The following is a 12,426-nucleotide window of genomic DNA, read 5'->3' on the forward strand; positions in this document are numbered from 1 at the left end:
TTTCTATGACAAAGTTACCATGGCTTTGGACAATAAGAAGTCTGTAGATGTTGTTTACATTGATTTTCAAAAAGCTTTCGATAAGGTACCACATGTTGCTCTACTTAGCAAATTAGCTGATATAGGAATAGGAGGGAAAACTTCCATTTGGGTAAAAAACTGGCTGACTGGAAGGAAACAAAGAGTAGTTGTAAGGGGAAATTATTCTAATTGGAGTGAGGTTTTAAGCGTAGTTCCTCAAGGATCAGTGTAAGGGTCTGTTTTGTTCATTGTTTTCATGAACGATATTTATAAAAATATTTCTGGGAACATGAATTGTTTTGCTGATGATGTCAAAGTTATGGGGAGTGTAGAAAATGAAGAACAAGCAAATCAGCTGCAAGAGGATCTAGTTCGTATTACGGAGTGGGCTGATAAATGGGGTATGTCTGTTAATGTTGGGAAATGTCAAGTGCTACATTTAGGGCATGGAGATAAGTGTAGAAGTTATTATTTGCAAGGTTCAGTCATTAGTCAGGAAGAAAAAGTTACTGATCTAGGCGTCTTAATAAGTCAGGATTTAAAGCTCAGCCAACAGTGTAGCATAGCTAGTAACAAAGCCAATAAGATGCTTGTGTTTATCAATAGATTTATTTCAAACAAATCTAAAGAAGTTCTTCTGCCCTTATATAGAAGTTTGGTAAGACCTCATTTGGAGTATGCTGTTCAGTTTTAGTCTCCTTATCTTAAGAAAGATATTAATGTATTGGAAAGGGTTCAAAGGCACGCTACAAGGCTAATAAATGGACTTTCTCATTTAGACTATGATTCCAGGCTTAGAAGGCTAAATATGTACAGTCTTGAGCAAAGAAGAGACCGAGGGGACATGATTCAGTTGTTTAAATTTAGTAAAATGAAAGATGTTATGGTGCTGAAGTTTAGCACTGAAAACAGGACAAGGGGTCATTGTTTTAAGCTATTTAAATTTCAGGCTAACACGGATATTAGGAAAAATTATTATTATAGTAGGGTAGTGGAACCTTGGAACAGTTTACTGGGAGAGGTTGTAATGAGCACGGGAGTAGATAGTTTTAATTGGGCCATTGATCTTCACTGGGGATTGTAAATTGACTAGGACCAGTCTAGCTGGGCCCAGAGCATGGGTGCAAGTTTGGTGATGTGTTCAAGACGGAAAATATTTTCAGCCCCCCACCTCCCACCTGCATGCGGGCTTAAGGAAAAATTTGTATGTATAAATGTTGTAGATTTTAACAATGCCAGTTTTGGAATCTGTTTGAATTAAATTTTAAGCCTTAAAATTGTAATATTTAAGTGATTTGACATCACAATTCCAAAAAATCTAAAATCCGGCAATAAAAAGGTTCAGTTGATTTCAGAATGTTAATGGAATTTTTCCAAAAAGGTAAATTTATCCATAGCATGGGTGCAAGTTTGGTTATGTGTTCAAGACGGAAAATATTTTCAGCCCCCCCCCCCCAAGCATGCTTGCTTAAGGAAAAGTTTATGTGTATAAATGTTGTAGATTTTAACCAAGCCAGTTTTGGAATCTGAATTTAATTTGAATTTTAAGCTTTTGACCTTTTCTAACCACATGAACTTAGTTTAAATTGTAATATTTAAGCGTTTTGATATCGTAATGCCAAAAACCTAAAAACCGCCAATAATGGGTGGTATGGGGTTCTCCCCCAGAATTTTTTTTTAAATTGAAGTCCAAAAAACGCAGTGGTAGGCCATTTTGGTAAAGTTCAGGGAAAGGAGGGGTTCAGGGACTATCTTGCATCATTTTTTTCCAACTGATAGTCCCAAAATCACAATATTAGGCGACCTTCAAAAATATTAGAGAGAAGAAATTGAAGTTTTAAAAACAAAATTGTACTCCATCTTTCCTAACGTTTATATGCTTTTCGAATGCATTATCGAAGGGATGGAGTTCAGGAATTCTCCTTCGGCAATATTTCAAAATTGAAGTTCAAAAAACGCAATTTTAGACGATGTTGGATAATGTTAGGGGTAAAAGCGTTCGGGGCTCCCCACCATTAGTTTTTTTGCCAATCGTAAACATTTTTATTGCAGCAATAAAATTGCTTGGGACATAGATTTTCATTTTTGCAACATAAATCATTTTTGATCGGAAAGGCTACCCAAGGTAGCGCCAACAAACCAGAAAAGAAGGAAAGGTCGGGAAGGGTATGAGCGACTAATGATAATGAACTGGCACCTTTCCCCCACACAGTCTTCATTTGAAAAAGAATTCTTTCATAAGATAGCAGGTGCTGAAATTAGTCATAAAAAAAACCACTTCAGTGAAGTAGATACATTTTTTAAAGGAGGTACACTTTCCAATATTCATTAATTAAAAAAAAGCAATAGGGGAACTGAATCCTCACCACAAGGAGGGGCCCCGAATCATATTCCACTTCAGGCACTCAAATATAGTCTAAAATGGCGAAATATTTCAACATCGAAAATTTTTTTGAAGGGAACTCCCGAACCCCTTCCTCTGAGTCAGGGTTTCCGCTACGGTCGCATTTTTCGCATAATGCGAAAACACTATCTGAATTGCGAAAATAAAGCAATGCATTTTTGCTTTTTTGCTCAAGTAAAAAATAAATTAATTTAAAAAAAAAAGAAGAAATCTATGATCCTAGAAAGGAAGCATGTATGGCGATAATCAACTTAATCTTTTTTAAATCTTAGTTAAGATGTTTAAACTACAATTAAGTTCAATAACTATTAGTCTTATCTAGCATTATGTCCCCCCAAAAACTGCTTTATTAGGAGGAGGAGACTGCAACGTTCTAAACATCAATCGTGTTTTCTTTTTTTATTTTATGTTTTAAAAAAATAGCTGTTGAACTTATTTCTTCAAAGATGTCACAGATGAAATATGAATTTTATTTTCAACTGGAGATGAAACACACCGAGGCATATATAAATATATGAGAATGTGTAACATTTTAGCATTTTGCTAACATTTTCCCCTCAATTTTAGCTTTTATGCTAAAGAACTTTTGAACGCAGCTTAAACCCTGCTCTGAGTTAACCACAAATGTTCAAAATTTGAGTTTCTAATTTTTTTTTTCAGTTTCTAATTTTTTTTTTCTAGGAACAGTACCCCCTTACTTATATACTTGACTTATTACTGCCAGAAAGTTTTAATACTTTAACTTGGGAAACTTTTTGAAATAAGGTTCCTACTGCCTTCCCCCTTAAGCCACCCAAATATAGCCCAAAACAGAGCTTTTAAAATTGCAGAATGAAAAGAAAATGGGAGGATGATCGAAAATAGCATGAGAAAAGGCAAAATTTTCAGTCAGAGCCGATTATTTTAAAAAATCAGGGAGAATAGCGAGCAACTTCCCGGTCTGCAATGCAGTGAGTTGGAAATAAGAGTTATCTAAAATAAGTCCAACGGCGCGAGTCTAAAATCCACTCCTGCAAAAGCATGTTGCAAACAAAACAAGTCCATGGCGGAAAATCGAGAGAATGTCAATGTAAATTCGTGGTTATGGAACGATTCAGTAATATTAAAACATATTTTTCAAACACTCAATTTTTCTTTTTTAAGTGAAAACCGAAATAAAGTCATCGAATTTCTTTCCGTTCTGACCTCCGTCTCGAAAATTTTGTCCAAGACGGAAATCCCTCCTGAGACGGAAGGTCTTGCACCCATGGCACATAGGAATTTTATGAACCACAAAAACTTTGCCCACTTTAAGCGAGGTATGCTCGTAAAAAGCGATTTATGCTCCCACAGAATTTACATCATACCAATCAAATCTTTTAGATTTACTCACTCTATAAGAGTTCTCCTTAAATCAGGGCTCGTTATAAGTGAGTTAGACTGTAGTATATTTCAAATTAAAAAAAAATATAAGCAATAAAAGTAGTTAAATAATAACGTATTAAGCAACCAAAAATGCATCATATGTGAAAAATAACATAATTATTAGAGATAAATAGGACGAAAACATAACTTTTACCATTTTGACAAAATTTAATGAAAACAGAAATTGCCAAAACTTCTATGGATTTGTGGCAACGGAAAGATAAATGCTACATACTTTAAATTTTTTATAGGAATTTAGTGACACCAAAAGCAACTGTTCTGCACTATCCGTCATCAAAAAATGGAAAAAAAATTTTTTTTTACTATTTTTGCTAAAAACATCAAAAAACAGCATTTAGTCTTAACTTAAACCCAATTGCGGCAAATCAAGAAATTGACAGAAAAAACTTGAATTTTTTTGAGTGCGATTTGCTCCACCAAAGGCACCTTTTTTGCACTACCCTACTTCACACTACTTTTGAACAGCACAAGATTCAAAAGCATTTATAATTTAATTTGAAAAATTATGACATAAGGTGGCTAGCACAGCCTTTTGCTGTTATGTAGGCTCCAGTTTTGCCGTATATTTTAAAATAAGAGAATAATAGTATAAGCTAAATTATCTGTTGAGTACTAAATATGCTAAATTCTGGGTATACAAGTTTTAAATAGTTACGCACATAAAATTTCTAACTCAATTTAAAACACAGAACATAACAACTACTAGAAATTAAAAAGAATTTAATGTTATTGTTCCAAATAGAAGCAACTATAAACAAAACTTACTAAGCTGAGTAACCTACTCATAAAAATCATGTACAAACTGAATTTTACAGCTCAATTTTTGCATTTAAAAAAAAAAAAAATGATGCCAAGACATTTAGGTCATTACAAGAAAAAAATCTTCAACTGTACAAGGAAAATTGCCAATCTGAAATGAATGAGTTGCACAAAAAAAAAAAAAAAAAAAAAAAAAAGGAAATGAGAAAAATCTTTGCATTCAAGGCTTTCAAACAACATTAAGCAAGTGATTAGCTCAAAAAATAAGCTTGTTTTGCAGCTGTTTTTTTTTCTTTTGTTTTGTTTCTATCTTTTTGAAGAGATAAACATGTAAAGAAAGCAGAAAACCAGAGCCATGTTGTTCTCAACGTTGACATTGTCAAATGTCTCCCGCCCCATTTTTTAGGAATTGCAAAATCAACAATATAAACGGGAAATTCGTATTACTTGAACGAAAGATAGATGAGCTTTAACTCTGCTCTATCAATGCTATATGGGAGAAAAACAACTGACAAGTAGTGCCACAGCTATCCATTGAGTGGTTAATTTGTGAGGATTAAGTAAAGAGATTTAAAAAAAAAAAAAAAAACCTTGCGAAAGTAGATATTCCAAACCACAGATGTGAATTTATTTGAAGGAGATTCAGAAGACAAATAAAATGTTAAGTAATAATATAGTAATAATGTTAAAAATAACAAACAAAAAAAATTAGTACTTAAACTCGACAAAAGTCAAAATTTTATTCATTCTTATAAAATAGAACAAGAATCAGTAAACAAAACAGAGTAAAAAAGAAATATGAAAAAAAAAAATATTACAAATTGTATAATATTAAAAGATTGCACAAAAAAAACAAGCACAGTAAAAAAAATGAGATCTGAAAATCAAATCTATGTCAATTTGATTGATATAGTGTAAGTTGTTGTAACATTTTGTTTTAAATCTTAACAGCAGAAACTATCACGTTTAACAGCATTTCATCTGCTTTCTATAACTCATATTCATTCTTGTAAAAAACATGCAACAGCACAAAAGTTGTATATGAAAACAAGCAATCTATAACATTAAGGTTCTTCCGTTAACAAAGGTAAATAGGAATTCTGCCTATACTGAATTACTACACTTCTGTATATTCTGAAGTTTACGGCATGAAGTATTTTAGCAAAATCAACACAGTTCAATGTTTCAATTTTGTTTACAGTACTAATTTTTAAACTTGTGATCAATATGATATTTCGCAGTATATTTAAAATTAACTTTCAAAATGCATCAACATCTTAAGAAAACCCTCTTTCATGTTTTAGTTTTTTTTTTTACTTAAATTTCCTAACATGCAAGTGTTGATGATTTAGCAACTATTGTTTTTCATGCCTCATATTGGACAGGTTTTGAGATTTTCATGCATAAACTTTCAAGCAAAATATAAGATGCATTCATGCAATACCGTAGAATATCCAAAGTAATACTAGTCAGGCTTAAATGGAAATTATCACAAGAATTAAATTATGTTTTGAGCTTTCATGCAAAGCATTCAACAATAATGACTGCAATTGCTAAAACATTTTGTAATTACGTTGAGCAGTACTTCATATAGTGATCAACGAGCCTGTCTGCTTCACGAATACCAGTTTCATAAGCACCATGCATTGTGGAGAAAAAGCTACTGTGCGTTGCTTCACCAGCGAACTGTATGACAGGGTGCTTAAAAATAGAAAAAATAATAATTAGTTTTGCAGCATAAAAGCTTTAATTAAAAGCTTTAAATTACGTAAAAGCTTCACATTATACACTAGAAAGTAAAAGTTAGAATTTTAATGATATTCAGAAAATCCACAGAACACTTTTAAAAGCACATGCGCCAACATTAGAAAGATGGTGTTCTGTAGCAGAAGGCCTTCATGGGTGGCAAAAGTGTAAATGCACCCCAATCCCTTAACACATTAGCATAGACTTGACTAAAAAAATTTTAATTTTCAGGAAAGTATCTGATCTGAACAAAAAGTGCAAGAAGTTAACAGAATTTTGTTTAAAGGAAGTGTCACAAATCTTAGAAATAAAAATAAATTAATTCCTTTTTAAGTATGATCAATTTTTATTAATTCCCCCCCCCCCTCTTTCCATTCCCTTCTTCCCTCAACATCACCTACTCTTTGATTTTGAAGAAAGAGCATTCATATTACAGACCGAAGTGATTTTTTTTTGGGGGGGGGGGAGTAGGAAAAAATAGGAAGGGATAAGACTACACACAAGTCAAGAAGGAACAAATTTAGAGTACATTTTATTTCTAATGTAAAAGAAATTAATAGTACTTTTGAAGTATTAAAGGGATTTAATGAAAGACTGAGTTGCAAAAACAAAATGAAAGATACAAGCTGACAATCATCAGTACGAAAAAAAATTAACAGGAAGAAACAAAGATACACTCCTCTTTGTGAAAATTGTAGCACCATGAAAGAAGCATTATAGTTGAATGAAATTTAATGCACAGTTGAGTGGTAATGGTACAAATAAATTATTGCATTGCATTTTCAAACCAAACAAACAATAAAAAGAGATAGAAATTAGTATTTTGTGTGGCCACCACGCGCCGCAATAAAAGCAGCTACACCACTCGGCATGGAGTGAAACAAAGTTCGAATATCTGCCTGCGGAAGAGCATTCCATATTGTTTGTATGCGCAACCAAAGCTCGTCTGTCGAAGCAACAGGACGAGGATCACAAGCGAGACGCCACCCAACGAAATCCCGCACATGTTCAATCGGTGACATATCGGGTGAATATGCAAGCCAAGGAAGAAGCTGTACCTGCTGCGAATCAAGGTAGGGTTTGACTGTCCTGGCGACAATTGGATGGGCATTATCCTGCTGGAATACAGCCCATGGCAATCCTTGCAGGAAAGGAATAGCTTGGGGCTGTAAAACTTCGTTTATGTATCCGGTACTGTTCAAATTGCCCACAATTTGTAGCAATTGTGATCATCCATGATATGCTATGGCACCCCAGACCATAACTCCGGGTGTTCGTCCACTGTGGCGTTCGATAATGCACTCCGGAATGTGCCGTTCACCGGCATAGCACCTGGCACCAATTCGGTCATAATGCAGGGTTGGCAAAAACCCGGGTTTTTTTAAAAAAGCCCATGGACCCAGGGTTTTTTGGGTTTTTTTCAATAAAACCCAAAAAAAACCCAACTAAAGCTGGGTTTTTTAAAAAGAAATGTGGGTTTTTTTGTCTTTTTTTAGGGAAAATGTGGGGTAGTAGCATATTGTATCGTAACTATATGGACAAAGCACAAAAATTGTCTTGGGGTAAAAAAAGCTGGAAAATTCAGCGTTTTCTGAAGAAAAGTAAAAAAGACAACAAAACCCAAGAATGGCGAAGTTTCTGATTTTTTTAGTTTCCATGATTATCAACAGTTAAGGCAGAGTTACTTCTCGAGTGATAAAATCTATTGTTCGTTTGTAATTACTACATTTTTTTGCATTTTACTTTATTGTATTTCATTTTGTTATGCAAAACTACTGTAGAACCTCAAGTAGTTTAAATCCCTTTTTACTGAATTCCAGCTTAATCAAGACATTTCTTTGAATTTTATGTTGCCTGTTTTTCTATTTCTGTGTACAGAGTAACAAATATTAAACTTTTTCGTAAGATAATGAAAATACTGTACATCCTTTTCTGTTTTCTGTCCGACCGTTTGAAAACCTGTTAATTTCTAAAAAATATACCTTGTTTATTCGAGATTTGTGACTTGTTGGTTTTCAGAAAATAATTCACATGAAAGCCTTTTAGCTAGCTAAAGTAGTTTCCTCTGTATAGTCTACAAATATTGAGAAAATCAGACGTGACAGGACTTAGTCAAGATAATTTGAGTTATTTATTGACCAGTTAAAGAAAAAAGTTAAATATATTTACTTAAAATCTTTGAAGTGTTTTTTTTAGTGCTGTTAAGAGTTAAGAAATACTATTAAAGTTCAAAATTCATTTTTTATATCCATTGTCTGTGGTGAAGAACAAATAAAAAAGAAGTTTAAATTGTAAAAGTATTTAAATTAATTAATTTTTAAAAAACTTCTCGGAAAATTTTGAAAAACCCAAAAGTGGGCTAAATAATGGGTTTTTTTAAATGGGTTTTTTCAAAAAAACCCACTGGGTCCAACCCAATTGGGTCCAATCCGGCCAACCCTGTCATAATGGTGCCACAAATTGAAGCGGGATTCGTCAGAAAAGACGACCTGCTGCCATTCAGCACGCCAGCTTTTATGCACATTGGCCCATTGTAGCCGCAGGCGATGATGGTTTTGCGTGAGAGGAATCCTGTATAAAGGAACCCTTGCCAGCAGCCCACGCTGCAGCAGACGTCTCCGCGTTGATGAAGCACATGATGAAACACCAGTAGCTGCTGACCACTGTGCTGACAATTGTCTAGAAGAAGCTGTGTGGTCCATCAGCGCCATACGCACCAGGTGTTTGTCATCGCAAGCTGACGTCACATTTCGGGGTCCACTCCCGGATTTCAGAGCAGTCCGACTCTCGCCCATCTACTGCTTCCAAACATCCAAACATGCATGATTGTGCTGCTGTTACGCTGCACACAAGCGGCTACTGCACGGTAAGACAATCCAGCTTCAGGAAGGCCGACAATTCTACCCTGTTCAAACTCCGAAATTCGCTCAAATTTGGCTTTCTTTCGTCAAAGAGGCATAGTATAGATTCAGTTAACGTTTACTCTAACATATAACCACCGATAATCATATACGCCTCGCTACAGCTCTCTATTTATATTCGGTTTGATCCGCTGTTCAGAGAGCGCTGCTCAACATACGCATGCCCTACCGGCCTGCAATTCTAATCATTTGCATATCATGCCCTACTTTACGTTTCCTGCGATTTTCGGCTCACTCGCGTAAGTCCTTTGTGGTGTTGCAATTTTCATAAACAGGAGTGTATAATGCAACTACAAAAATATGAAAATAAAATCCAAGCAAAAAATCACCTTTTAACAATACAGTAATAAAAATTTTTAGTGTGAAAAAATAAAATGCAATACAGCGATCGTAAAAAAAAATAACAATAATAATAATTTTTAAAAAAAACTCAAATTTTGGTGCAATAAAACCATTTTTGTTAAAGATTTGTTTTGTCAAAAACGAAAACATTCCTTTGAGAGCATCCATTTATCATTTGAAAATACTAACACTTTCAGCTCCTGTTGTCATAAACTATGATACAAAAAGCAAAGCAAATATTAAGTTAGTTTTAGTTAAAAATAATCAGCAGCTGGCATGCATTCTTGCATAAACTGAATTTGAAAAAAAAAGGGAAAAGGCTGAAAATGCAGAACTAAAAGAAATTTGTTTTTAAATATGGGACATGAAATTTGTGGAAGCATGTTCGTTTTGTCATTATAAATAAAATAAAATTACTTATTGGGAGTAAAATGTTATTAGAAATAGCAATTAAATAGATTTTTTACCCCTAGAGGGCAGCATCATCGAAAAAACTCGAAAATAATAAAATAGGCACAAATTCTATCCCTAGATGGCGCTTAACTACTAGCCACACCTTACCTTAAATCACATAACACCTGGCGGCTTCCTTTGTTGCCCCAACGAGCCTGCTTACAACTAGTACACATCCTTTGCTAGCCACCCCGGGGGGAAAATAAAAATGACGGGCCAGTTTTAATTTTAATCGAGCAATAAAAACAAATATTGTTTTATTGTTCAGTAAATTACCGCCTAATAGCCAGGGCTAAGGCAGAAATACGTGAAATACAGAGCTGGCGGTGTATTTCATGTGTTGTATTATTGGTTTGATGATTTCTTACCTCCTTCTTGTTCCAAAATTTTTGTCACGGAAAAAAAAAGGGAAAAATCCATGCACGGTAAACATAACATTTTTACCAAAGACAAAGATCAGTTACTTATGTTTCACTGTGCATAAAAAGGAAGGCATGTAGTTTTTCTCAATCCTCACCATACGAAAAAAATATTTATTCGGAAACTGTTCACGAAATTGAGAGTGAGGGGGGAGCACCTGGCATCAAATGCTTGCATTATCTCTTTCTCTCCTTGATCAGGCGCCTTGAGTAAAATAACTTAAGTAGATACTTAAGTTATTGTACTCAGTAGCTTAAACAGTAGCTTCAGTAGTAATAACTTAAGTAGATACGCTGCATCAGAGTCTGCCAAAAAAATTTTAAATGTTCAGAAATGCTGCATTGCCACAAATGCAGCACATAAAAATGATAAGCAACTCCTCTTTATTGATGATGTGAGGCCCCTAGTTTCAAAACCGGATACTTGCAAAAAATTTGATTTCTTTTTTTTTTTTGTTAATCTTGTAGAGAATCATAAGGCCTATTTGCCTGCTAAATATTAGGTTCAAAAACCGCTTATTTCCCCCTTGAAATGGGGCGGGAAGGTCTGCCTCAGTTTCAAAACCGGACTTTTACGTCTCCTGTAAAATTTGGTTTTCTACAAGTATCCGCTTTTGAAACTAGGGGCCTCATGTATCAGAATAGAAAATACCCTTTAAAAAGAAAAAAAAATACATATTTGCTTGTGGCTTTATCTCCCAACTTTTAAAAATGTGAAGAAATAAAAACAGAATCTTGCATTTAAATTGATTCCCAGTTTAACTCCAAAAATCGGGAACGTTTTGCCCATCTAGGTTTTGCTGCTTTTTTTTTTTTTTTTTGCAAATACACTCTTTGCAAGGAAAGAAAACGAAATTTTATGAATTCCATAATCATGCTTACGATTGAAAATGAAGAATAATCATATTTATGTATGAAAAAAGTTAGTTTCTACGATTATTTTTGAAGTGGTTCGTTTTGCAAATTTGTGTTCTCTGTCACTTTTATTTTGTACTAACATCAATAAAATATGTACAGTGTACAGGTTTTTCATTTTTCGCTTCCTTGTGTTCCTTTTAAGGATTTACAATGCCTTTCTGTTTAAAAAGAACTCCATTTCACTTGTAATCAACTATACAAAAATTGGCGAATAGGAAATTCGACTTTTCCCACACTTTTTTGAACAGTTGGTTGTTTACTTTAATTAAAGCTTCTAATTAATGGGTAAACATATAATTGCATCAGAATGTGCCAGTATCTATTTCTTTATTGTTTCGTTAAAACAGTAGGACTGAAGTCGGGGCGATAAATGCCGCAACGGCAAAAAAGTCACTTACGAAAATTTAACTTTTAAACACGCAGACGCCGAGGCGTTCCTTCCAAAAACTACTGTAGTCAGCCAATGAAAAGCTCAAGATCCACTTGTTTTTTTTGCTTTTGAACATGCAGAAAATTATCGGTGCAGCATTGTAAAAATAAGAATCAATGCAAAATTAAAAGTGCTACACTAAAAAGAAAGAAAAAGTAAGAAAAAATTAGGAAAATAAGGAGAGACTTTAAAAATTCGGAAAAATAGGAACTCTTTGGTGTCTGATATTAACATTTTGCATGCTCTTTGAGTTTGGCCTGATAAAGTTTATAAATTAGAAAGTTTGCAAGAACTGAGCTCTCATTGTACAATCCATCTGCTGAACATGTCATTACTAAACCTCTGTTATTGACTCTGTATTAGTACATGAAAGGGTTAAAACATTCTAAACCCTTCATTCTCATTTCAAAAAAAAAAAAGACCCTTCAAGGGTTAATATGCTCAACCGAAAAAGACAAGAACATTCTGATAAAAGATAAATCTGGTCACTTAGAGAAGGATGTCAAGTCTCTCCTAGAGAACTTTTAACATTGATTTGATATAAGGGAAAATATCAGTGCCTTGGAAAATTGTTCTGTAACTGAGGTG

At 34.0% G+C, this 12,426-nt stretch overlaps 1 protein-coding gene across 1 annotated transcript in view; it reads right to left on the reverse strand.

Moving 5' to 3' along the window:
• LOC129218603 (uncharacterized) overlaps window positions 1-12,426 on the reverse strand; it is a 272,334-nt gene that overhangs the window by 107,449 nt on the left and 152,459 nt on the right. The window contains exon 10 of the mRNA XM_054852923.1: window positions 6,195-6,310. Coding sequence (XP_054708898.1) covers window positions 6,195-6,310 — 116 coding nt within the window. The remainder of the gene's footprint in view (window positions 1-6,194; window positions 6,311-12,426) is intronic.

Source organism: Uloborus diversus, chromosome 3 (genome assembly GCF_026930045.1).
Source record: "Uloborus diversus isolate 005 chromosome 3, Udiv.v.3.1, whole genome shotgun sequence".
Lineage (NCBI taxonomy): Eukaryota > Metazoa > Arthropoda > Arachnida > Araneae > Uloboridae > Uloborus > Uloborus diversus.